Below are 27,988 nucleotides of genomic sequence, written 5' to 3'. Positions count from 1 at the left end.
TTTATAATGAAATAAGATAATGCCCACAAAGCATACAGTAACTATTTTTAAGGGTTAGCTATTATTATTGTTGCTGTTACTTTTACTATATTTATTTATAATCATTAAATAAAATTATAGAAAAGACAAAGCTTAAAAAATTCCATACTGATGAACTCACATGGGTCCTCAATATTGTAAAAATGTCAGTTCTCTCCAAAACTGATCAATAGATTCAATGCAATCTCAATAAAAGTTCCAGAATTTGTGTATATCGGGTCACAAGTTGATTGTAAAATTTGTATAGCAATACAACGTGCCAAAAACAGGCAATCTAATCTTGAATAAAAAGAACAAAGTAAGAGGACTTACACTACAGGATGTCCAGTTTGGTATGAAGCTCAGTCATTAAGACAATGTGTCACTGGAGCACAATTAGACAAATACTCAGTAGACCAGAATAGAGAGTCTAGAAGTACACATACATGCTCAATTTATGACAAAGGTGACGCTTTTGTCATCAGAGCAAGGAAAGGATGATCTTTTCAGTAAATAGTGCTGAGTCAACTGAAAATCAATATGGACAAAATTTATGTTGATCTCTATAAACACACTATGCAAAATCAATTCTAAATGGATTGTAAATCTAAATGTGAAAGGTAAAAACAACAAAGCATATGAAAGATAACATAGGAGAATATCTTCATGATCTTGGGATAGGCAAAGATTTCTTATACAAGACACAAAAAACCCCATGAAATCTGAAGTAAAAGATTGATAAACTGACCTATATTAAGAACCTTTGTTCAGCAAGATACTGTTAATTGGTTCAAGATAAGATCAATCAATGTAATACATCATATTAGAATTAAATAGGCTAAAATAAAAAATATGCTCATCTCAATAGATACAGAAAAATCATTTGACAAAATCCAACATTGCTTCATGATAAAAAGGATCAACAGACTAGGAATAGAAGGGAACTTCCTCGATCTGATAAAAGCATTTATGAAAACCCCACAACTAATATATAATTAAGGTAGAAAGGCTGAATGGTGAAATGGTGAAATATCTAACATTCTTCTAAGATTAAGGACAAGGCAGGGATATCTACTCCCACCCCTTCTATTCAACATTGTTCTAGGAGTTCTAGTCAGGACAATTATGTAGGAAAGTAAAATAAAAGGTATCCAGACTGGAAAGAAAGAAGTAAAACTATCTCTTTTTGCAGATGACATGACCTTGTATATAGGAAATTTTAAGTAATCCACGTTAAAGGAATCTACTAGAAGTAATAAATGAGCTTGGCAAGGTTGCAGGATATAAGATCAATATACAAACATCAGTTGAATTTCTATATATTAGCAATTTCTATGTACTAGTAATGACTAATCTGGAAATAAAATTAGGAAAACAATTCCACTTACAATAGCATCACAGGAAATAACATACTTAAGAATAAATTTAACAGAGGTACAAGATTTACATACTAAAAACTATAAAATGCTGTTGAAAGAAATTAAGGAAGACCTAAATAAATGTAAAGACATCATGTTCATGGATTGGAACATACAATATTGTTAAGATAGCAATACTCCTCAAGCTGTTCAACAGGTTCAATATAATCCCTATCAAAATCCCAGATGCTTTTTCTGCAGCAATTGACAGGCTGATCCTAAAATTGATATAGAAATGCAAGGAACCCAGAATAGCCTTTACAATTTTGAAAAAAAATGATGTACACTTTCTAATTTCAAAACTTAATGCAAAGTTACAGCAATCAAGACAGTGTGGTACTGGCATAAGGATAGCCATATAGATCAATGGAATAGAATTAAGAGTAAAAAAATAAACCCTTCATTTATGGTCAGTTGATTTTGACAAGGATGGCAAGGCAATTCAGCAAGAGAAAGAAGAGTCTTTTAAACAAATAGCGCTGGGACAACTGAATGTCCACATTTAAAGAAATTAAATCGAACCCCTACCTCACACCATACCCAAAATTCACTCCACGTGGATGGTAGACCAAAGCTGAAAGTCAAAACTATAAAACTCTTAGAAGAAAACGTAGGTGCAAACTCATATAGCCCTGGATTAGGCAATGGTTTCTTAGCTGGAACACCAAAACCACAAGCAATCAAAGAAAGCAATAGATAGATTTCATCAAAATTAAAAATCTTGTAATCCAGAGGACACTATCAATAGAGTGAGAAGACAACCCACAGAAAGGGAGAAAATATTTGCAAATCATATATGTGATGAGGGACTTATGTCCAGAATACAGTGACTCTTATTACTCGATGATTTTTTAAAAACCCAATTTAAAAATGGGCAGAGGATTTGAATAAACATTTCTCCAAAGAAGCTATACAAAAGGCCAGAAGGTATATGAAAAGATGCTAAAATAATTTGTCATTAGGAAAAGGCATATCAAAACCACAATAAAATACCACTTCATATCCTCTACGATGGCATAACCAAAAGACAATAAGTAAGTGCTGGCAAGAATGTGGGGAAATGGGAACTCTCATATCTTACTAGTGTGAATGTAAAACAATGGGCTGTTTTTGAGAAGTTTGGCCATTCTTCAAAAAGTTAAACATAGAGTTACCATATAACCTAGAAATTCCACTCCTAGTTTTAAATCCAAGAGAATGGAGACATATGTTCACACAAAATTTGTACACAATTGTTCATAGCAGCATTATTCATAATAACCAAATAGTGGAAACAACGTAAATGTCCATCAATTGATGAATTGATGAACAAAATCTGTTTTATTTATACAATGGAGTAGTATTTAGCCATAGAAAGAGAGGAAGTGCCTAATTCTATAACATGGATGAACCGTGAAAACACTTTGTTAAGTGTTAGAATCCAGACACAAAAGAAGCATATTGTATGATTCTCTTTTATATGAAGTGTTCAGAACAGGCAAAAAATAGAGTAGTGATTGCCAAGAGGGAATAAGAAATTTCTTATGGGTTGATGAAATGGGGTTTCTTTTGGGAATGAGGTTTCTTTTGGGCTAATGAAAACATTCTGGAATTAGATACTGGTGATAAATACACAACCTTGCTCTGAAATGTACACTTTAAATAGGTGTGTTTTATGGTATGCAAATTACATCTCAACTTTAAAGAGACACCAGTAAGGAGGGGAAGAGGAAGACCTGGAGTAGGAGAAGATATTTGCAACACATATAACCAGAGAGGTATAACCATAGATACAATAAAGAGGACTGATATCTAGAATTTGTAAAAGAGAAAGAAGAGGTAATCAATGAGCAACACACACACAACCTTACAGAAAAAATGGACAAAAGATGTAAACAGACATGTCACAAAAGAGTAGCCAATAAATATATCAAAAATCACCAGCAATCACAACGTATAACTCTAACCCTAAAACTACAGTCAACCCAAAACCTAAACCCTTACACTTATACACCTGTTATAATGACTACAATTGAAAATGTTGAAAAACTCCTGGGACATTACTCTTTTTATCACCCCCATAGGGAACCACAGCTCTGACTTCCAACCCCATAGCTTACTTTTGTTTGTTTTTGAATTGCATATTTGTTTGAGTATGGCTTCTTTGGCTCAACATTATGTTGTAAAACTAATCCATGCTGCTGCGTGCAGCAACAGGTCATTCATTTTGCTTGCTGTATTCTATTACCTTGTATGAACAGATCTCAATGTACATACGTATTATTTCTGTTGCTGAGTCTTTGGGTTGTCTCCAGTTCTTGGTTTTTACAAATTAACACTGCTATGTGGAATGAAAGAAATCAGATATGTAAGAATGTTTAGTCTGTGATTCTGTTATACTGGCTACACCAGTCTATGGTTTTAAAGAAAGGAGAGGCTGGTGCCTGGGAGGGGAGATGAGGGAGGCTCCTAGGTGCTGGTTGTCTTCTATTTCTTGATCTTGATACTGGAACCGGGTGTGTTCATGGTGTGATAATGTGAGTAGTGTGCAATTAGGATTTGTGCTCTTCTATACTTCATTTAAAGCCTACTTCAAGTGGTGCCTGAGTGGCTCAGTTGGTTAAGCATCCGACTCTTGATTTTTGGCTCAGGTCATGGTCTCAGGGTTGTGAGATTGAGCCCTGCATTGGGCTCCATGCTGGGTGTGGACCCTTCTTAAGATTCTCTCTCTCTCTCTCTCCCTCTGCCCCTCTCCTCCCCCTCTCTCTGAAAAAATAAAGTTAAAAAATAATAAAACCCACTTCAAAAACACAAAATTCACTTGGAACCCAATTGAGCAATATATTTCTTTTGTTACCCATAAGTTACTAAAGCTGCTTTATGAAAATGAGTAAGCTGGAGCTTCTCCAGACAGAGGCCAGCCCTACAGGTATTTCTCTTGGGTATTTATAGGGTTGAGTTTTCCTGCTAGGTTACCATGCCTTTTGGTTTTAGTTCCTGGATATCCTATGTTCCCTTGATTCACCAGCTATATATAGTACTTCCTTGGATCTTCACCCCATTCTCAAAGTTGGTGGTGGTGGCTTTTCTATCCTTGACTGTAAGTACTAAGAGTTGATAGTATGAATGACAGTAGAATCCATTCATTTATGGACTTCTTTTACTGTAAGTAAGTACATTGTTAGCAGTGATGCAGAACTGGGTGCCATGGTCATAAGAAAAATAGTTATGCAATGGAATATTACTTAGCCATCAAAAAGAATGAAACCTTGCCATTTGTAATGAGGTGGATGGACCTAGAGGGTATTGTGCTAAATGAAATAAGTCAGTCAGAAAAAGACAAATATCACATGATTTTTTTTACTAATATGTGGAATTTAAGAAACAAAACCGGGATCCCTGGGTGGCGCAGCGGTTTGGCGCCTGCCTTTGGCCCAGGGCGCGATCCTGGAGACCCGGGATCGAATCCCACATCGGGCTCCCGGTGCATGGAGCCTGCTTCTCCCTCTGCCTGTGTCTCTGCCTCTCTCTTTCTCTCTCTGTGACTATCATAAATAAATAAAAATTAAAAAAAAAAAAGAAACAAAACCGATAAACATGAGGGGAGGGAAGGAAAAATAAGACGAAATGAGAGAGAGAGGCAAACCATAAGAGACTCAACTATAGGGAGCAAACTGAGGGTTATTGGAGGGGAGGTGGGTGGGAGATGGAGTAACTGGGTGATGGGCATTAAGGAGGGTACATGATGTGATGAGCCCTGGGTGTTATATGCAACTGATGAATCACTGAACTCTACATCTGAAACTAAAAATATACTATATGTTAATTGATCGGTTTTAAATTTAAAAAGTATTCATTCATTAATTGTCCTCATTTCTGTCATATAACTTAAAGATACTTGTTACATTACAAATCGCTAGATAAATCAGAATGAAAAGTCACATGGCAGTATTATTTCAACAGGCCCTGAACAACCACACTGGTGGAACATATCAGAAAAACTAATGACTTGGGGCTCCTGGGTGGCTCAGCAGTTGAGTGTCTCCCTTCAGCTCAGAGTGTAATCCTGGAGTCCCAGGATCAAGTCCCACGTCAGGTTCCCTGCGGGGAACCTGCTTCCTCCCTCTACCTATGTCTCTACCTCTCTTTCTGTCTCTCATGAATAAATAAATGAAATCTAAAAAAAAAAGAAAAGAAAAGAAAAAGAAAAGCTAATGACTTTACACATGTACTTTACTCTATCCATATCTCCACTTGGCTTTCTGATAACCACAGTATTAGTTATATACTATGTATTTTCATTTATTAGGATTTTTTTTTTAACAGTGAACCAGAAACCTGACACATGTGCCTAAATTCAATGCCTTTCAGAAGATGAGAAAATTGCTTGGAAATTGATATTTAGTTGATATTTAATAATGCCTATTAAATTGATATTTCATAATACAACCAAGTCTCACTTGTCTCTAGTGGGGGTGTGCCTGTTCTTTATTATCCTACAATATTTTTAATCCCCAAATGGTTCCTTGAAATCACCCTACATCCCTCCCTGCCTGTTCATCTTTCCCACGTCTGTCCATAGTGATTCCTGACCAATTGTGGCCTCATTCCCTTCCACTCCACTCCCATCATGGCACCCAGTACATCCTGTCAGGCTGGCAGTGCCCACCTCAGGAATCAGAAGCCATCTTGGACTGCCTTTTGTCCAATGACCAAACAGACCCTTAGTTTAGCAATACTTCCTCTCTTGCCCTTCTTGTCCAAGGCCTTTCTGTGTTAGATTCACTGAGACAGTCAGAAATTTCCCCTGAAATCTCATCACTTTCTCCCAAGAATCCCCTGTCCTTCAGGGTGCCCCAACCTCCCTGGGGTTCCTTTGCCAGGAACAGAAGCCCTTCCTTGGAAACCACCACTCTATTCCTGGCATCCTCAGCAACTCTTCTCTCCACCAAGTGTGAATGAAGACTCATTTCTAGTCTGGGGGCCAAGGGCAGAGAGCAAAAAGTGCAGTCTTTCTCCAGAAGAATCTGGAGTTCTTCTGGATCTACTACATAGCCATGGCTCCTTCTATAACTCCCACAACCCACGGAAAAGCCAAGACCAATGCCCTCATCTTTATTTTTCCTTTCTTTCTGCTGAGTCATCCTTTCCCTGAGCACTAGGGGACGGGGGGGTGGGGCTGTTATTTCAAATGTTATCCACTGTCACCCCCAGGATCAGCCCTGGGTCTGTGGTACTTCATGTACAACCAAACCCTGGGTAATTATCTCATCTCCACCTGACCCTATAATCATGTTGGCTCAGGCATCCTAACATGGTGTCTTGCTTTACAAAGTTCAACATAACTTATTTCTGGATTTGTGTGTTACCTTGGGTCATCTTTGTACTGTGGCCCTCCTCTAACTCAGCAGGTGAATTTTGCATCTGCTGCTCTTCACTGAGATCCCTGTGGGGATGCTAAGGCGGTCCCAGTGAAAAAACATACTTAGGACCGAAGACATCTCCTGGAACTTTTTACCCTAAAGAGTTACCTGACCCACCCTGTCACACTTAACAAATTGTTAAAAACTCCGTGGCTTGGTTTTGTGGCTGCAACACATCAGTGACATTTGCTTCCTTTCTTCGTGATGGTTATATTATGAGAATGAGACCATGTTTCCATCACCAGTAAAACAATAGTTAAGATACCTTCACAACTATTACACATCTATCCTGAGACTCAGCTTCAGAAAAAATAACCCTCATGTGCTGTACAAAGGGGGAGAAACGGCTCTTTAATACACTAGAAAATGCCTGTTTCCCTGCCTTCCAAAACTCCATTTCCTAGTATTTCCATTTTGACTGGATTTCTGTTCTTCATTCCCCAAGCATATCTTTATTCCATTAACAAAGAAAGCACCCACATAGAGGAGCAAAAGTGTGTTCAGCTGTGTGTGGTCTAAGACTTTCAAAGCAATCTCTTCAGAGGAGCAAGGGATCTGCCTCAGGAGTCTTAGTGAAGTAGCCAGATTTGCTTGAATCCATAGGAGGTTTGCAGCCACAGCGCCCTCTGGTCTTGAGTGTCCCTTGCATGACTTGACCAGCAGGCTGGGCATGGAGTCAGCTTCTCCCTTGGCCCTCTGTCCTCATACATTTTATTTTTTGGCCCAGTCTCCCCCTTTATTCAGTAGCAATGCCAAAGCCTGAGATTTCTTTCATTGTCAGTATTACTTACCTAGGAAAATGCAATAACAGCCTGTCCGATGAAGGGGATGCTTTGAGAGGAACACACTTTCAAACTCCCAGACTCATCTCCCACCCATCCATGCCTCTTTTTTTTATTTTTTTTATTTTTTTAATTTTTATTTATTTATTTATTTATTTATGATAGTCACAGAGAGAGAGAGAGGCAGAGACACAGGCAGAGGGAGAAGCAGGCTCCATGCACCAGGAGCCCGATGTGGGATTTGATCCCGGGTCTCCAGGATCGCGCCCTAGGCCAAAGGCAGGCGCCAAACCGCTGCGCCACCCAGGGATCCCCCCATCCATGCCTCTTATCCTAATTTCCTTATCACATTCACCTCTGTCCTTTTTTTTTAATATTTTATTTAATTTTGAGAGAGAGAGAGAGGCAGAGACATAACATAGGCAGAGGGAGAAGCAGGCTTCATGCAGGGAGCCAAATATGGGACTTGATCCCAGGACCCTGGGATCATGGCCTGAGCTGAAGGTAGACACTCAGCCACTGAGCCACCCAGGCATCCCTCACCTCTGTCATTTCAATAAATCTCTCTTGCTGATGTCCTTCAGGAAGCCTGAAGCAGGGGTATGTGAGTAAATCAGACCTCTCGATTTGCTTTACCTGTTTCAGACATTCTCCTTTGCCTCTTGAACCCTTTTTACACTCCTCCCAGACTCATTACTTCCCCTGTTTTCCACTCATATTACTGAGGCCATAAGCTGTTTGTTTTTCATATGAGGAACTACTGGGGCTCATACCTACAGCCAGCGGAGATGCGCACTTTTATTAACCATGCTCTTAATTTTCTTTCCCACCACCCTGTTTATTGTGGGACTGTGGTCTCATTTAAGACAGAAAATCACTTATTGTCACTTATTTTTTTTCTTGTTGATTTTTGAAAATCGAAGTATAGTTGACATACAATATGATATATTAGTTCTAGGTGTACAGCACAGTGATTTGACAATTCTATGCGATACACAATGGTCAGTGTAATTACCATCTGTCACCATTCAAGGTTATTACACTATTATTGACTGTATTCCCATGTTGTACTTTTCATCCCTAAGGCTTACTTATTTTATAACTGGAAGTTTGTACCTCTTAATCCCCTTTACTAATTTTGCTCATCCTTCCACCTCCCTCCCCTCTGGCAACCACCAATTTGTTCTCTTTATTCATGAGTCTGCTTCTATTTTTTGTTTATTTGTCTTTTAGATTCTACATAAAAGTGAAATCATTTGTCTTTCTTAGTCTGATTTATCACTTCTCATAACTTTAAAAGATGTCCCTTAAAAAAAAAAAAGATTTTATTTTATTTATTTTTTTAATGTGGACTCCATGCCCAGCATGGTCCCCAATGCAGGGCTTGAACTCACAATCCTGAGATCAAAAACTGAGCTGAGATCAAGAGTTAGATTCTTAATCAACTGAGCCACACAAGAGCCCTTAGATTTTATATTTTTAAGTAATTTCTACACCCAACATGGGGCTCAAACTTACAACTCCAAGATCAAGCATGCTCTACTGACTGAGCCAGCCAGGTGCCTTAAAAATCTTTTCTCATTGCCAGGCTGTCCCTCCCCAGCCTCCAGCTATTTTTCTGGAGATGACTTAGCATGCTTCTCATTGCTGCCCTGCCTTACATACCCCTGGGATTTCACTGGGCCTGTGGCCACCTGGGTAGATATGCGCAAGTGGTACCACTGCTCAAGACAAATTTCTCAAGATGAACCTGTACAGAAAAAGGTGAGCCTGTACCCTGTTTTTATTCACCACTGAAGAAATATAAATTTTGCAAAAATGAAGAACATCTGTATTATTCCAATCACTTAATTTATCCATATTTCTACCCTCATCTGAAATAAAGGATTCAGTGAAGCAAAATCAATATAGCTTTGGGAACTCTTACAAACATAGACAAAATAAATATTGTTACTTGAAACATATTTTGACATATTTTGTATTCTCTGTGGATTCTGACTGAGATGGAAGGGGAAAGACTGAAAATTGTTATAAATCAGGCTTTTCCTGAATGCAATAGCTATATTTCCAAATAGTGACTTTTTAGGCTTATAGGATTTTAGAGCCTGAAACAGTTCATATTAGTTCTCTATTGCTACATAAAAGATTATCTCAAATCAACAAATATTTATTATCTCCCAGGTTCTGAGGTTCAGGAGTCCAGACTTGTTAGCAGGCTTATTCTGGCTTGGGTTCTTTTAAGCGGTTGCAGTCAAACTGTGAGCCAGGCTGCAGTCAGTTTAAGGACTTGGATTGGCGAATCCACTTCCAAGCTCACTCCTGTGCTGTTGGCAGCCTTTTGTTCCTTGAAGGCTGTTGGCCTGAGGCTTCAGTTCCTCACTGCAGGCTTCTCCAAAGACTGGCATTTGACCTTCCCGAGAGTAGGTGATCCTAAGGAAAGAGTGACAAAGAATAACCCAAATTCAGGTGTCATGCCCACTCTCCCTGGTACAGTCAGGGAGTGAATAACAGAAAGCAGGATCCTTGGGAGCCATGATGTGGACCGGATAGCATAGAACCTTAGAGATAACATAGTCCAGTTCCCTCAATTACAGCCACGGAAGCTGTGGCCCAGAGACATGAATTGAGTTGGCCAAGTTCATACCTTTGGTTGATACCCAAACCAAGACTTGAACCTGGAGTTTCCATATTTCAGGACATTTCAATTTAGCAACTACCTATTTTACTTGGTGATTGTCAAAAGCAAAGACCGGACTAGGCAGCATAGAGATTCCAGGGTGATGAATATACTCATGATTCCTGCCCACCAGGTCGTAGGCTGAGGGAGGAGCAGAATACACTGAATGAGATTACCTGGGAGAATGGAGAACATTTCCCTGGAGTTACAAATGAAGACCCTAGAGTTCAGACCTGCAGTCAGAAGCACCATCAGGGAAGATTTTGTGGATATGGTGATATTTGAGTTGGGCCTGAAAATAAGGGTGGCTTTAGGCTAATGGGGACAAGTGGGGTGGGGCTGGGCTGAGAGACCCTGATGTCTCCAAACCTAACTGTATGAGGTTCAAACACAGCAGTATTAGTCACAGGCCCAAGCTCTGAATCATTTTATTGGCTACTGATGACTAAAATTTGGGGTTGTCTGGAAGGAGGACTCAGATGGCTTTTCTGAGAGTGCCACTTGCCTTAGCTGCCACTGCTGTTTTTACTGGTGGAGCTCATACTCTGTGATCAAGAAATTAAAGCAGCTACCTGACCATGGCTATCTAGGTCATCAGACAGTCTCCAAATTCAGTGGAGAAAAGTGTAAGTACAGTTGGTGAGTCAATGTTCATTTTGGAGAATCATCTTTGCCCACTGATTTACCTGCCTGTGAGTTGGTCTTTTTTTTTTTAATATTTTATTTATTTATTCATGAGAGAGAGAGAGAGAGAGAGAGGCACAGAGACACAGGCAGAGGGAGAAGCAGGTTCCGTGCAGGGAGCCTGACATGGGACTTGATCCTGGGACTCAAGGATCAGGCCCTGAGCTGAAGGCAGCACTAAACCACTGAGCCACGAAGGCTGTCCTGATTTGGTCTTTGAGATGTCTTCCTGAACAGGTGGTAAGAGGTTAGAAAGCATGGACTAGGGCTGGGGGCTGCATTTCCCTGAGAGAGACTATGAACTTTCAGAAAGGTGGGGGCAGTGGGATGACTAATGGAGGTCAATTAAGAATGTTCCATAGCTGACACATTAGCCATCACATTTAGAAAAACCACGGATGTTGACAACTGCCAGGTCAATGTTACTGATTAAAATTATAGATAGCATCATTTAGATGAGGAGTTTTGAAGTTATTGTTAAAACTCCATCAATGAGTCCTAATGTTAAATTTGTAGATCCAAACCACCATTTAAGAAAGATAAAAACATTGGAGGGATAAGCATTGTTTTGTAGAACTTTTGTTTCAGTTACTTTCATGTGTGTTCAATGTAAGCTGTATTTCCTTTCCATTGTGGTCACCAACAAAGCAGTTTGAAGGCCACCGATGGATAATGATTTGTTCACTATGAGAGGAGAGAGAGGCAGCCAGGTCCAACAGATCATGTTGGATTCTCTGCTAAAACCCAAGAGTTCACTATGGGAAACATACCACAGTGAAAAGGGACATGATTTTAGGCAGGAGTGAATGCAAACATGGAAAGCTTTATCAGTTATGTGCTTATTTAAAAATATTCTAGAAACCTATAAATGACATTTCAAATGGGTAATATTGCTCCATACAAATGTCTTTAAAAAAAGAAAAAAACAACTTTGGGATGCCTGGGTGGTCCAGCAGTTAAGCATGCCTTCAGCTTGAGGTGTGATCCTGGGATCCTGGGATTGAGTCCCACATTGGCTCCCCGTGGGAAGCCTGCTTCTCCCTTTGCCTACATCTCTGCCTCTCTCTCTGTATCTCTCATGAATAAATAAATAAAATCTTTTTTAAAAATAAAATAAATAAAAATAAGAAAATCAACGTTATTGAGGTATCCTTGACATACAACAAGATTCATTCATTTTAAGTGTGTAGTTCAAGGAGTTTTCACAAATGTATGCAGTGGTGTTCCCACCACCAAAGTCAAGGTATGGAATAGTTCTATTACCCCTGAGAAGTTCTCTTATTTCCCTGTTTTCATTCAAAATCCTTCTAGCACCCCCACTTCTGGGGTGCAATAAAGAAGCCAAAGTATCTAGAGTTGAAGTGCAAGGAAGAGCAGATCAATATGTATTAGGGATCTATGTCTTTTTTTTTTAAAGATTTTTTTTTATTTATTCAGGGAGACACGCGCGCACACACACACACACACACACACACACACACACAGAGAGGCAGAGAAACAGGCAGAGAGAGAAGCAGGCTCCATGCAGGGAGCCCAACGTGGGACTCAATCCTGGGACTCAGGGATCACACCCTGAGCCAAAGGCAGATACTCAACTGCTGAGCCACCCAGGCATCCCAGGATCTTTGTCTTGTAGAGCCTTGAAGATCATAGGAAGTCAAGGATTTTAGATTTAGTCTGAATGAAATGGGAAGGTATGGGAGGGCTTTGAGCAGAGGAGTAATCTGAATTAGGTTTTGAAAAGACTACAGAGAAACTACATGTACACCAGGGTTGAACAAATAAGTTAATATACTGTGGATAAGAAGAACTAGGCTTCTCACTGTCAGAGAAGGAAGTTATAAATAAATAAGCAAAGGGGGGAAAGAAGGTTATAATGAACTTTGCGGGTTGGAATTGGAAGGATCAGTATGGGCTCATGTTTGTAGATAGCTAGCTAGATGACAAAAATATAGACATATGTGTACACATGGGTTGTGTGTACATTTTGCCATTTTAACAATATTAAATCTTCCAATCCATGAACATGGGATGTCTTTCCATTTGCTTAGGTCTTCTTTAGCTTCTTTAGTTCAAGTTTTGCATTTCTTTTTTTTAAAAGATTTTATTATTTATTCATAGAGATGCAGAGAGAGAGAGAGAGGCAGAGACACAGGCAGAGGGAGAAGAAGGCACCATGCAGAGAGCCTGACATGGGACTCGATCCAGGGTCTCCAGGATCACGCCCGGGCTGCAGGCGGCGCTGAACTACTGCGCCACTGGGGCTGCCAAGTTTTACATTTCTTTTGTTAACTTTGTCCCTATGGGTTGTTTTTTTTGGGGGGGGGGGGGTTGGAGTGTGTGTGTGTGTGTGTGTGTGTGTGTGTGTGTTGGTGCCACTGCAAATGGAATTGTTTTCTTAACTTAATTTTTGAATTGTTCCCTGCTAGTGGGTAGGAGTATTGATAGTTCCTGACATGCTGTCATGGTGTGATGGTTAATATCTTGGTAAATTGAGACAGATTACAGGCAGAAGGCAGGCATTAGCTGATGCAATATTGTGGGCTTTTGAGAGGGTTGGAGAAAACGTGAACTAGAAGGAGTGTGGAATTCAGTGATTTGCCAAGTGCCACTGAGTCACTAAGAGAGAAAAATGTCCATCTCAAACCTATTCTTCAGTGATTGAAAGCCAAGTGTGAGAGTTAGAGCACCTAGTCAGTTGTTCTCCTGCAGGCAGGAGGCAGACAGAGGGGAAGACGAGGTACAATACTTATGCATAGAGGGGGTAATAGTTCTGAGAAGCCTGCATTCTCATTCCAGGCAAGTTTCCTATATTGAAGTCAGGGCACCAATGGGGCAAGAGTGGGACTCAGAGATTTGGGACAGAGGTACTTGGGTACTGTAGGCAAGAACCTAGGGCCTCCAGATTCCCCTGCACCCACAAAGTGACCCATTCCCACTGGTGGAATATAAAACCCCCTCCCATCTCCTTTGAGAAGATGATACAGAGGCCACACATGAGGCAGGTGCCTTCCAGGACAATGCTTGCCTTTGGGATTGACCACCACCTCCCTCCTGGCCTCCTGGACCTATATCTAGGGAGAAACCTCAGCATACCTGATAGGGGAAGTGCTGGGCCTGCATAGGAAGGAAAGGAGTTCAGCCCCAAAGCTGTTCCAGGCCCTGGCTGTCAGCAGGGATGAGCTGGGAACTGGGTCAGGACCAGCTAGAAAGCTGGGTCAGGGGGCATCTATTGGTGTGGGGGCACCCTCCTGTCACAGGGGCCCTGGACAATTGTGCCAGCCTGCTGTTGGGCCGGTCCACTTTAAATGAAGTAGAGATGGCAGTAGGATGGGAGGAAACTAGAGGAAGGGAACAAAAGATAGCAGAAGTGGGTATCAGTCCAGAAACACAGCAGGCTAGCCATGTTTGTGGAGGCTGTGTGGACACTCCATCTACCAAACTGGAAAGGCACACACGGGCGAGGGGCAAGACATCATTGAGAAGCTCCCTGGTGCCTGTCTTCTGCAAGAGGACAGACAACCGGTAGGAGAGGATATAGAACTAGTATCTCTGATAGGGATAATAATGCAGTAGTACTGCTCATACCCTAGCATGCATTAAAATCCACTGGAGGGCTCGTCAAAATACAGAGCATTTGAGACAGTAGGTCTGAGCTTGGGGCTGGAGAATGTACATTTCTAAAATGTTCTAGGTGCTGCTGCTGGTGCTAACCCAGGCACCGCTGACACGCTGTGGACACAGGCCTGGTGGAGGGCAGGTGGCAGTCTTGTAAGTATCAGAGGCAAGATGAGTACAATTACCATAATGAGCTGCAAGGTTGGAAGGGGTAGGGGAGATGACCTAAGGGATCTACAGAGATGATTCACAGAACATGGTGTTCCTAGGGGAAAGATAAATGGGGCTGCTGACAAAAATATCACTAATAAATACATAATCAAAACCACCCCTATGCTAAGTCATCACTCAATTTTCTTATGGTAAGTCATGGCCCGATTTCCAGTCCTGAGTCAGTTCTCACACCCAGAAGCCACCCGGTGAAGGCAGAACCTGGCAAACTCCATGGTAAGTCAGTACAGTTGCGTTCCGCAGAGCCTTCCCCCAGGGAATGACAGCCATTCATACTGGAGAAAGGGGAACAGCACTTCTTTCCAAAGTGTTTGAGTACCCAGAGCCAGCTCCAAATTACCAGATATTCAGGGACCCAAAGCACCCGTATGGCTCTCCTGTTAAGAGTAGGAATATGTAAGGGTCATGTCCGAAACAGAGCCCTGACCCAAGACACAACAGGCTCAGAAGAGCAATCTGAGATGGAATTACCCATTTGAGGGTCACTGGCCTGTGGTTGATATGTAAAGCCATGAGACTGGATTGGAAAATCAAGATGGAGGCAGAGAGAAGTCCTGCTGAGCAACTGGTGGTTGCCAAGAAGGAGAGGAAGCACACACTTACAGGGCTACTAGGGGAAGACAGCAGCCCTCCTTGAGCCTCTGCACTCCCCAGACCCTGGGTCCCAGAGCAAAGGGGTTGTGTCTCCCTCTGCTCTGTGGCCCCAGGGCCCCAGCTCAGCCTCCAGCACGGAAAGGGGACTAGCTTTTGAATGATCTGGTCATGGCCACCATCAACAAACTCCACGGAAAATGTATTTTTAAGGGCAGTAATGGCAAACGTGCTGTTCCTCGTTGATAGAAGATTCTTCTTTTTTTAGTTCTGAGGATGAAATGTGAGTCTTGTTTCTCTTGGGAAGATTAACCAGGGGAGGTCTCTCTGCCATTTGGGGCCCTTCCCAAGTTCATTTGTAATGTATATGACACGACTTTCCAAATTAGGGGAGGGAGGTTATGCAGGTTAAGTTACTGTGCATTTTTTTCATATGACAAATGCTATTTTTGCACCTTTAAAAAGGCAGCCTATATGTATCCCCAGTAAACACCTGCTGCGCTCCTACGAAACAGTGATAAACAAATGATCTGCTTTCTTGAAATAGCCAGAGAGCTGTGACAGAGTGGGGAACACTCCCAGCTCCAAGCAAGAGTGGCTGGATTCAAATAGTTTTTTGAATGTATTAGGGCATAAAGATGCCTTGTCCTGAATGCCTTTATATTCTCTATTTAGTCTCTGTAGCAATCCTATGAGGGAAGAGTTATCCTCACTTTACAGACGAAGAAATGGAGTCTGGAAGGTTCCAAGACTAGTCCCTGCCTGCTCTCCTGCCCTCCCTAGCCCCACTAAGCTGTGGACTCCGCTGAGCTGTGTGTCACCTGCGTTGGCCCCATCTACCTGGCCTTCCTGGTAGACCCCTGGCTATGAACTTCTGTGTCATTCCTGGGCTTCAGGGATCCGCCCAAAAGGATGACCAATATTTTCTGGGTGCTGTCCGCCAGGTGCTATGCGACAAGTTTCTCATAGTATAACAGCCAGTCTAGTGGAATGAGTATGAGCAGGGACGGCTCAAATCCTGTACTTTTTACTTGCATGGCTTTGGGCAAGTTGAATGCTCTGTGGCTTAGTATCCTCGCCATTAAAATAGAATTGCTAATACCCACTTCATACATTGCTGTGCTGCTGATATGAATTAATCCACGTAAAGCCCTCAGAACTGTGCCTGGCACATGGTAAAGTCTATGCAAGGACTAGTTCATCCAACCCACAGGCTCTCTATGTGTTACTCTGTCTTCATTATTATGTGGATAAGGAAATGTGCTCAGAGAGGTGGTGGTGCCCAAGGTCCTGCTGGTAGTAAGGGCCAGGACATGAAAGAGCTCAATCTACTCTATGCCACTGCGCCCAGCTCAGACCCAGTGCATTTCCCCCACCCTGCATCCTTCATTTTCTACCTCGCCAAACCTGCAGGATAGCAGGTGTGCCTCCCAGACCAAATTTGGGTGTGCAGGCAATAATAACAGATCTGTTTTTCCCTATATTTCAGCCTGATTTCTATTTAGGGCCCCAATTTCCATGAGGGTGATGAAAACTCATCCTCTATCAGTTCAAGGCTCTATCCTCCTTCCTTTGGGCTGCACTAGCATTCTTGAGGACTTAACCAGTGCCAGGGCACCGAGGTTGAGGCCTACCTGGTCCTCGTGTCACCTGCCTGTGCTGGCATCCACCAGCTTTCCACTTCACCTCACAGGCCCTTGGTCTTCATCCACCGAGGCAGAAGCTGGGACGGTGGGCTCCCATGGACAGTTGAATGGGTTGCCTACGGCAGAGACATACCTGGATGATGAGATGAGTGGGAATAAAATCCAGACTGTGCTGTGCTTGCTAAGCTGTGGATGTAGGTACAGGACCACTTCTCTCCTGAGGAAAAGATACTTTTTCTTTGCACCAACAGACTACCCACTGGCCAGGCCATGTACCTCTGACTCTTTCATCTCCTTTTTCTTATTTGCACAGAGGGCATCTTGGAGCTGGTTGTGGCCCTGCTGGAGTCACCCCATTCTGTGTCTAAGTGGCTCCCTTAGGCCCTCTGCCACTTCTGGGTGGTGCTCTGTCTCCTGGCCTCCCTCATGCTGGGAGTGGACACCTCCAAAAGATTTCCCTGGCCATGACTGCAGCCCTGCCCCTCAGGCCTGCCATCCCCCCTCCAAGGATGCACCTGGGGAGCTGGGCACAAGGCCCCTGCTCTTGGAGCTCACGATATAGCTGGGATTTTGGTGTCTCCCTGAGGCGTTGCTGGGAAAGGAGTACAAGGCTCCCCTCCCTAGAAGCTCTCTAGGATCTACTGTGCTTTCACCACTGCCCTCCATTGCTCCTCCCATCCCCCACCTTAGGGAACCGTTTCTGGTCTCCTGGGAGGAGAGACTTCCCTCAGCCTTCTGCTCTGAGGCCCTAGGATTTCCTTCCCGATTTTGATCTAGTCAGGAGTCCTCTTCAAGCCCTTAAAACTCACCAGGAAGACATTTCTGTCCTGGCTTTCTGCCTCCCCTCAGGCAATGGATTGAAGGGTGGCATGAACTGTTCGAGGGGAGTCCATAATCCTCCTCCCCCAATCCTTCCACCTAGCTTGGGAGGCCCACCTCGGGCCCCCGGGGCACAGTGTTTCGGATCCTCCAGGTAGAGAAACCACCTGCTATTCCCACTTCCCAACCCCTACACAGGCCCTCCCTGCTTCTAGAGCTTTCGCTGAAATTCTGCTGGGAGCCCTCTCTGCTTCTGGGCCGCAGCGCCTCTGAACACAGACTGGAGCCGGTGCCCGCCGCGGCCCTGGAGCCCTTTCTAGGCTCGCAGCGCCCTCTCGCAGCGCCCCCTGCCGGGAGGTTGGGAGAACTGCCGCTCTCCCTCAAGGTGCGCGGAAAACTTGCCTAATTTTATTTTTAATAATGGCTGTTTAACAACTGACTCACAAAGTTCCTGAAAATTTAACATTTGGCTCTTACAAGCCGGTAAAGCTGGGCCCAGCACACCACTGCTAGGCCGCAGTGACTCCTGTTTCCACAATGAGAAATCTAAATCTAAATCTGCTAAATCTAAATCTGCTCTACCGCATCTGCAGGAGATGGGAGGACGGGAAGAGGGAAGGTTTGGGCTTTTCTTCACCTGCTCCCTCCTGGGATGCATTCTGCAGCTCCTGATCCTCTAGGGCCCCCCTTCCAGAGCTCCAGGATCCTCCAACACTTCTCCCTTCTTCTGCCCCTAGGGTGCTAACAGCTCTTTGGCTTCCAGCTCTTGCTAATTCCTGATGCTTCTGCATCCCATCTAACCCTTTGTAAAGTCTTCTCGTTACATCCCAGTAACCATTCCCTTCCTTTTGAGTGTGCCTCTGTTTCCTGGCTGGACCCTGCCTGGTCAAATCTGCCCCTGTGGTCACAACTTCTAATACTTCTGTTCCCAAATTTAGGGACTGTGTGTCCTCAGGCAAGTTGCTCAACTTCTCTGAGTTATAGTTTTGTGAGAATTAAATTGATGCAGCAGGACATTATTTTGAGGGATTAACCAGTTGTACTTTTGCTTTTCTCTTGCTATTGCCCAGTGCCCTATTTCTCTTTCCCCAAAGTGGGCCACTGTACCCCAAACCAGTCATTTCTCAAGGACAGAATTTAGAGCAGATTTAGGGGGAAAGTTTCGGCTTTCAAAGTTTAAGACCATGATGGGCATCCAGGCAAGGGAAACCTAATGAGTCAGAGCAAAGCATCCTGCTGGGAGACCCACTGGGTCCTGAGAAGGCCCTTCTCACCTGCCAAGCCAGGAGAGGTGGGCCAGCAGAACCTCTGGTAGCCTGGCGAGCTGAAGAATTGAAAATAAATGGCAGTGTGCTGAGTCCAGGTAGCTGTGTGAGCTTGCCACAGTGCCCTGGTGTCCCGGCGTGGTCCAGGAAAGATGCTTGTTGCTGATAGGACCCCTGGACAGGTCTGGGTAATGACATCGTAGCAGCAGTGTGGCCTGAGAAGCAAGGGCCAGGTGCAATGTGCACCTGGGTGAAAGGGAGAAGGGTGAACAATAACAGGGGTCCAGAGTCCCTGCCCCAAGCCTTGGCCCCTTCTTTTCCTCCCCTAACTTAGCCTTGGCAGAAAGGGGGAGGAATTCTAAATCGAAAGATACTTCTACTACCCGCAGAATAGAGTCTGTGATACGAGTTCTCTAGAAAAACAAAGGGCCACCTCTGCCCCATTTGTGGTTGGAGATTTATGCCTGTCACAAGGAGAGCCCTGGAAGCTGTCTCAAGGGACCTGCCCTGGACCAGCTTGCTGACTAACTCACCTTTCCATGCCAACTGCAAAGTCAGTGGATGACTCTCCAGGCCTCCCCTATGCACTTCTGTCCCCACCAATCCAGGGGTACTCCAACCAAAGGCCAGCTGCGTTTGTTCTCATGCTCCCCAATGCTACTGGTACCTGTTCGTTGTCATTTGTAACTTCAATAACTGTCATGAAAACTAATGAAACGCAAGCGTGCGAAAGAGAGCTATGGTTTCTGTGACAATTAAGTGGAGGCACGATGTTGGAAAAAAGCAGCTGTCCCATTAGGCGGAACAGTGAGCACTGTAAACGTTTGGTGAAAATTCTGCACTCGGAGAACTTCACAATCTTTTGTAGTTCCCGCTCCAAAAGAAAGAAACTGATACTGGAAAGTGTAGACTATGTCTTCTACGGGTAGTTTGTACAAGGCAAACGTGGACCTCTAGTCAACCTATAACAAAAGAAAGGTCTTGGCTGTATACAGAAGCCCTGGCAAGTGAATGTGTATTTATGTACTAAGTTAAAATAGAATATTTAATGCACATCCACGCATGCGTATGCATATGTATGTGTATTAGATTTGCGTGTGTACATTATATGTACGTATATAATTTTTAGGCCTCGGAGCTTCAGAACCGTGGATGAGAAGTCTCGCGTAAGTGATCAGCTGTCTCACTTAGGGGCGGCTCCTGTGTCTTTCCATGGGCGCCGGGACACTGGGGTGCTGCAGGTGCGCGTGTCGGGGCAGCAGCGGGGAGCTCTCCTCCGCGTCCCTTCTCCGAGGATCCCTGCCCAGAGAGCCTGCCGCCCGCCCGCCCGCCCGCCCGTTACTGGGCTGCTATTGGGCGGCCGGGCCCGGGACTGCCCGCGGGGGCCGGGGCCGGGAGCCCGCGCCGCGCCCGCGTCACTCCGGCAGGGGGCGCCGTCCGGCCGCAGGGCCCGCGCCGGGCCGCGCTCTCATTGGCTGGAGGCCGCGGCCCGCGCCCGCGCCCGCGCCCGCTCCCGCCCGCCGGGTCCGCTAAGTGGCGCGGCGCGCCGGCTCCCGCCCCAGTCTGCGGGCCTCCCGGGCAGCGGCGGGGCCGGAGCGGCGCGGACGCGGGGACAAGACCGGGGCAGGAGGGACCCGGCCGGCGCGGCAAGATGCTCTCCTGGCGGCTGCACACGGGCCCCGAGAAGGCCGAGCTGCAGGAGCTCAACGCGCGGCTCTACGACTACGTGTGCCGGGTGCGGGAGCTGGAGCGCGAAAACCTGCTCCTGGAGGAGGAGCTGCGCGGCCGGCGCGGGCAGGAGGCCTTGTGGGCCGAGGGGCAGGCCCGCTTCGCCGAGGAGGCGCGCGGCTTGCGGCAGCAGCTGGACGAGCTGAGTTGGGCCACGGCGCTGGCCGCGGGCGAGCGCGACGCGCTGCGGCGCGAGCTGTGGGAGCTGCGGCGGCTGGGCGACGAGGAGCGCGCGGCCCGCGGCCGCCTGGACGCCGAGCTGGGCGCGCAGCGGCGCGAGCTGCAGGAGGCGCTGGGCGCGCGCGCCGCCCTCGAGGAGCTGCTGGGCCGTCTGCGGGCCGAGCGCCGCGGCCTCGAGGCGGCCCACGAGCAGGACGTGCGGGAGCTGCGCGCGCGCGCCGCCCGCCTGACCCTGAGCTACCGCGCCCGCGCCCCCGGCCCCGGCCCCGGCCCCGGCCCCGCCGCGCCCCCGCCGCGCCTGCGGGAGGTGCGCGACGGCTACGCGCTGCTGGTGGCCGAGGCGTGGCGGGAGACGGCGCGGCTGTACGAGGACGAGGTGCGCGGGCTGGAGGAGGCGCTGCGGCGCGGCCAGGAGAGCCGGCGCGAGGCCGAGGAGGAGACGCGGCTGTGCGCGCAGGAGGCCGAGGCGCTGAGGCGCGAGGCGCTGGAGCTGGAGCGGCTGCGCGCGCTGCTGGAGCAGGAGCTGCTGCGGGTGCGGGGGGAGTACGAGCTGCAGGCGGAGGAGCGGCAGGTGGGTGCGCGGGGGCGCGGGCGCGGGGCGGCGGGGCGCGTGGTGGGGCCCGTGGTGGGGCCCGTGGTGGGGCCGGCCCGCAGGGCGTCCGCCCGGCCCCAGCAGCTGGCGCTGGCGGGGACCACCCCACCCACCCGTAGGGCCTGGCTGAGGCCTCGGCCCGGCGTCTCGCCCCCGGGGGGAGAGGAGCGCAGTTTGCGGGGAGTGCGGTCCACGGGCGGGGCCCGTCCCCAGGCAGCGCTAGGTCCCTCCCAATGGCCCGTGTCCCTTGACCTAAATCACACAAAAGTCCGCCACGCAGCCTCTCCGACTTCCAGAGACGGCTCAGCGGCGACAGCGCATTCCTTCTCGGGGGGGTCTCCGCGTTGGAAGGTGTCTAGGCGGCGTCAGGTCCCCACCGGGGAGCCATTCAGAATGACAGCCCCCTCCCCCGCCTGTGGGGCGCCCCTGGGGAGAACTTAAGTCGTTTCCTAAACCGGTTCTTACTTTGCCCGAGTGATTTCCCGGCAGGAGGCAGTGGATTGGGCTCTCCGGGCCACTGCCTTGTTTGCTCTTGGGAGGGGCAGCACTTTCATGCAGAAAAGAGCTCACTCCGAGGTGTTTTTCTCACGGTAGGAGCAGACAGCAGGGCTCTGGGTAGTGTAAAAGTCGTGGAAACGTGCTGGCCCCTGTGGCAGGATGTTACTACAAGTGCGGGGTAACATAAACAGTTACTGTTTCAGAGAAGCAAAGCCCAAACGTCTGACACGGACAGGGAGGGTGACACTTGTGGCCGATTATTGTCTGTACACCCAGTCCAGTCCTAGGATTGGCCCTGGTCCTGCCTGGCCGAAGCCACATTTGCAAATATCCCCCAATCATACTATCAGTGGTTCTCAGGTTGACAGTTTAAGATAACATCCACACAAGTTCAGAAATTTTATATATATATAAAATATGTAAAATCTTATATATATAAATCTTATATATGTCTTATATATATAAGACAAATATATATATTTTTAAAGATTTTGTATTCATGAGAGACACACACACACAGAGAGAGAGGGGCAGAGACACAGAGGAGAAGCAGGCTCCGTGCAGGAAGCCTGATGCGGAACTCAATCCTGGGACTCCAGGATCACGCCCTGGGCCTAAGGCAGGCGCCAAACCACTGAGCCACCCAGCACCCCCCTTTTTTAAATACAGGAAATAAATGGAACACGAGCCTTTTTTTTTTTTAATATAGGAAGTAAACAGGCCACAGTGATCATGGCCTCGAGGACTATGGTAGTGTGACAGGTGTCCACCAATAATCAGCAAATATCTAGCGACTACTCCTAGTTCTGAGTGCTGCGTCGGTGTTTCCGTATTCAAAGAGCTGGAGTCTAGGGGATCCCTGGGTGGCGCAGCGGTTTGGCGCCTGCCTTTGGCCCAGGGCGCGATCCTGGAGACCCGGGATCGAATCCCACGTCAGGCTCCCGGTGCATGGAGCCTGCTTCTCCCTCTGCCTGTGTCTCTGTCTCTCTCTCTCTCTCTCTGTATGACTATCATAAATAAATTAAAAAAAAAAAAACAAAAAACAAAAAACAAAAAACAAAGAGCTGGAGTCTAGATGGGAAATCCTATGAAGCAGTACAATACTAAATTGTTTGGAATTTACTCTTTTGGAATGTGGGTTTTGTTGGGCCTCTGCCTCATAATTTTCAAAAGCATTTCCCTCCCCACTCAGGGTTGTAGGTAGAGCAAGGACAGGGACTGGCTGAAGTGTGTGCTGATTTCCAGAGCTTACTCTCGATGCCTGAGTGCTCCCTTCTCCAATGATGGCAGCCAGAAATGCTAGTTCCATAGGGCCCCATGCTCTGTGTTGGCTGGAAGTTAAAAAGTATCTTGGTGGAAGCTTTCACGGAGCTTTTCACCAAACAGAAGTGCTTGCCAAACTTAACAGTCCACGGAGCCTTGAGCCTGGCTCTAGGGAACCCCAACTCCCGCCCCCAAGGCCCCTGCTGTGCCAGCAGGTTTGGAAACTGCTTCTCTGAGGTGTGTTGTGTGGGCAAAATCCTCAACCATTGGAATCATAGCTCACTTGGCTTGATTTGGACCTTGAAGCTCTGGTTACAGGGTTCCTTTTTAGAAGTAGGACCCTGTCCCCCCTAAATAAACCTTAGTGCAACCACAGATATGAACAGAGACTGCAGCAGAAGTAAGCACCTGGGATGTGCATTCAGAATCACTGTCCTGCTCTTTGATAGAGGAGACCAGGGCCCACTGGGGAAGTGCCTTCCCTGGGGTACACCTGACGGGGACTAGGATCCTGCCCTCAACAGTCTGGTAATACCTCTTGCATTGAAATTCACTTCTTTGCCCTAAAGTAGGGAGCAAGGAATGCCCACAGGACTTGGATTTTTTTTCACTTCCAATTTGTCTGGTTTCATTGTATTGTTTTCTTACATGGATCTTGAATCTATCCCAGTTAGCCTTAAAGCAACCGAATTACAAATGGCATTCCCAAAGATTCAACACCAAACCATTAGTATTTTTTTTAAGGCTAAAAATACTAGGAGTTTTGTTAAGGAGTAAGTGTCCATGAGTTAACCCCAAACCCTTGTTTTTTGTTTTTGAAATTCTATCAAAACGTGGTGGGGCTAATATACTGTAGTAAATGTTTCCTTCCTAAGAACTAGCCTGTATCAAGCACTTCTCATGTGCCAGGTACCACGGGAACCAGGCCCTTCACACGTATTCACTCTTAGTCCTCACCTTGACCTTAGGAGGTGGATACTCCTATTAGTCCCATTTCACAGATGATGAAACTGAGGCACTTAGGTCACCTAGTGTGTAAGTAGCTAAGTCAGTATCCTCTTCAGGTGCCAGTGTCAGAGCAAGTAACCAAGGATCCACATTTCTGCTCTTCTCTGTTCCATAAAAGGTAAACATTTGACCAGCATTCTCTCTGCATTCGTAGAATAATGATAGTTGTTTTTCCTTAGGGCTAGCCCAGAGGTGCCCCCTAAGCTGAAATCCCAGAATACTTTCTGACTCTTCCAGTTGGCTGTTGTCAGGATAGTTTTAGGGTCATATGTGTTTTATTTCCTTTTTGTGTAGCCTGTGGTTTAGTAGGAACCGTCCCCTCCCTCACCTGGAGGCAGAGCCCCCACGCAGTGTCCCCACTGTCTTCCTGGCTCTAGGCCTCCTCTGTAGCCTGAGTGAACAAGATGCTGGCTGGGACTGTCTTACTGAGAAAAGTGGTTCTTCTGCTAAGGCCTCCTTGTTAGGCCTTCTCTTTCTTAGGCCCCTCCCCCCAGATCTACCAGAGAGGAGTTTGCTGAACTGACAGCCAAATCCCCAGCATTTTATACGTGGTTTAGATCACTTGAAGCCTGAGTGATACACTCTGTCTCCCAGTTCATAGGAAGGAGCTTTGGACAAAAACTTAAGATGTTTGTGGTTTATGCCAGCCTTACCTTAGAAACACTGAGATTTTTGCTCTTGAAACTGAGCTCTTAGCCTTTTGAGGCTGACTGTCAAAGGTGTCTATGTCTCCAAAATGTGACTGAATGAGAACTTTCTTTTGACTGGAATGGGGATGGGTTAGCCGCCCTGCCTGAGTCTGAATTTTGTCTCTGCCACTGTTTGGGTCTCAGTTTCCTTATTTGCCAAACAGGGGTAATAAAAACAACTCACAGAGTGGACACATTCAGTTCATTCATTCATTAGACTGCTATTGAGCACAAAGTGTGCCAAGCTTGGTTCTTTTTTTTTTTTTTTTAAAGATTTTATTTATTTATCCATGAGAGACAGAGAGAGAGGCAGAGACACAGGCAGAGGAAGAAGCAGGCTCCCTACGGGGAGCCCAATGTGGGACTTGACCCCAGGACCCCAGGATCGTGACCTGAGCTGAAGGCAGACACTCAACCACTGAGCCACCCAGGCGTCCCCCAAGCTTGGTCCTTAAGTGATAAGGATATAGCAGTGAACAAAACAAAAACAGAGAAAATCCCTTGCCTTCAAAGGTCTTGAGGGGGAAATAGTGCACGGTGTCCAGGAAGTGGATGTGGTGGGGTAGGGTGAGCAAGGGGGAGAGTAGCGTCTACAGCACTTGGGCTTTGGCTCTGAGCAGCAAGGGGAGCCTCTGGATGACTCTGCGCAGAGGTGAGTGGTGACCTCACCGTATCTAAATGCGATTGCTCTGCCAGCTGTGTTGGACACAGACTGTGGGACAGGAGTGGGAGCAGGGAGCACTTTTTAGGTGGCTTCTTTGCCAATCAAGGCAGGAGGTGCTGGATGCTTGGACCAGGGGCAGCTATGAGGGGCTGAGAACGAGCTCTCTGAGGTTGAAACCCACAGGGTCTGCACAGATGGATCAGATGCAGTAGAAGAGAGGGAAAGAAATCAAAGTTAACTCCAGTGCTCACTTTTCAGTCTAAACCACTGAAAAAAGGGAGTGATCCTTGCTGACGGGGGTTGGAGCAGGAGATTTGGTAGCTCTTGGTGGGAGATCGGAGTTCACTTTGAGGTGCCTCTTAAATACCCACTAGGTATTGTAAGCGTATTGTCTGGACTAGAGCTATACAAACTTAGCATTCCATTGACTCGTGTTATGATGACTACATTTAGTTTTGGTGTCTAAATGAGGGTATCACAGTATTTAAATTCCCTCAAGCTCTCCCAGTCCAGATTCTGAGTGACTGTGACATTTGCAGGCTCTTCCTGTTTTGTCTGTGTGGCTTGCTTGGAGGAGAGCAGCTCCAGTTGGGTTAAGAAAAAGGGCTTTCTCTGGACACCTAACAGCAGCATGCTCTCCCTGAAACAGACCTCCGTTGCATCATCACTTGTGATGCCATCCAAAAGGTCCCTAAATAGCAATCCAAAGAGGTGACCTCTCTACCCAGCTTTTATAACATGAGGTGGAACTGCTTTAGCTTGGTTAGAATCAGCAGCTGGTGTCTCTTGCTCCAGTACCTCTGGCCTGGCCCCCAGTTTGAGAACTTCTGGCAGAGTCAAAGCCAAGTTGAAGCTTTCTTCAACCTGAAGGATTGGTTACAGTTTCTGTTGGAGACTGTTAGGAGCCAATAAGTCTGACTGGTGTTCCTGGTTCCAAAAGTCAAGTCATTTTCCTTTGACAGTTTAGGGAGAGTTGAATCACATGGAAATGCAGTTGGGACTATACTTATTTTGACTTAAACAGAGTTTGATTTTTTTACCCCCTTGATTTTGCGGGGCACAGACCTACTCTGTGCCCTTTGGGAAGAAAGAGAATCTTCATTTCTACCTCTTTGGCATGACTGGGAGATCCTGACCTGCTCAGGAGGTTTGTGGTTGGAGAAGCATGTGCATAAGATACTTTTTTCTAAGCAATTTTAATAGTAATTGAAGTTCCCTCTATAGAACAAATTAGTACGATTTTCAAGTTTTGATATTCAGGTTGAATTTCCTGTAGTAGGATGGAGTACTCTCTGTATTTTTATAGCATACCCTACACTCAAACCTTGTCCCTGGGATTATCCTCCCTCTAAAATGGGGAACATGGGATTTGAACACAGGACTTAACTATAGGGATGCCTGGGTGGCTCAGCAGTTGAGTATCTGCCTTTGGCTCAGGTCGTGATCCCTGGGTCCTGAGATTGAGTCCTGCATCGGGCTTACCACAGGGAGCCTGCCTCTCCCTCTGCCTATGTCTCTGCCTTTCTCTGTGTGTCTCTCATGAATAAATAAATAAAATCTTTAAAAAAAAAAGATTTAACTATACAGTGTCTGAATGTCATGGCTAAATTCTGGCAACTACATCACTTACATCAAGACTGGCTAGTGATCCGCTTTGGCAAACCTCTTTATCTACTTATAATGTCAGTTTGGGAGGATATTAACATAGATCTAAAATAAAGAAAGTAGGGGCAGCCTGGGTGGCTCAGCGGTTTAAGTGCCTGCCTTTGGCCCAGGGTGTGATCCTGGGGTCCCGGGATCGAGTCCCATGTCAGGCTCCCTGCATGGAGCCTGCTTCTCCCTCTGCCTGTGTCTCTGCCTCTCTCTCTCTCTCTCTCTCTCTCTCTCTCTATCATGATAAATAAATAAAATGTTAAAAAAATAAAAAATAAAAAAAGTAGATCTATCCTGGGATGCTAGCTAGAGGTTCTTAAATTTACTCCTTTGTTTTATTTTTTTTAAGATTTTATTTTATTTATTCATGAAAGACACAGAGGCAGAGACACAGGCAGCGGGAGAAGCAGACTCCCTGCAGGGAGCCCAATGTGGGACAAAATCCCGGGTCTCCAGGATCATGCCCTGGGCTGCAGGCGGCGCTAAACTGCTGTGCCACCAGGGCTGCCCTACTCCTTTGTTTTAAAAGCTGAGAGGTTTCAGGTTATTATTATTTTTTTAA

General features: G+C 46.0%; 1 protein-coding gene across 1 annotated transcript in view; it reads left to right on the top strand.

Moving 5' to 3' along the window:
• The first annotated feature begins 20,701 nt into the window (after positions 1–20,701).
• Positions 20,702–27,988, top strand: part of SYNM (synemin) — a 28,263-nt gene continuing 20,976 nt past the window's right edge. The window contains exon 1 of the mRNA XM_038532700.1: positions 20,702–21,630. Within this exon, the coding sequence (XP_038388628.1) occupies positions 20,803–21,630 (828 nt within the window). The 5' untranslated portion in view covers positions 20,702–20,802. The remainder of the gene's footprint in view (positions 21,631–27,988) is intronic.

Source organism: Canis lupus, chromosome 3, assembly GCF_011100685.1.
Source record: "Canis lupus familiaris isolate Mischka breed German Shepherd chromosome 3, alternate assembly UU_Cfam_GSD_1.0, whole genome shotgun sequence".
In the NCBI taxonomy this organism is placed as follows: domain Eukaryota; kingdom Metazoa; phylum Chordata; class Mammalia; order Carnivora; family Canidae; genus Canis; species Canis lupus.
Note: the sequence above shows the minus strand (reverse complement) of the source record. Positions and strands in the feature narration are given on the sequence as shown.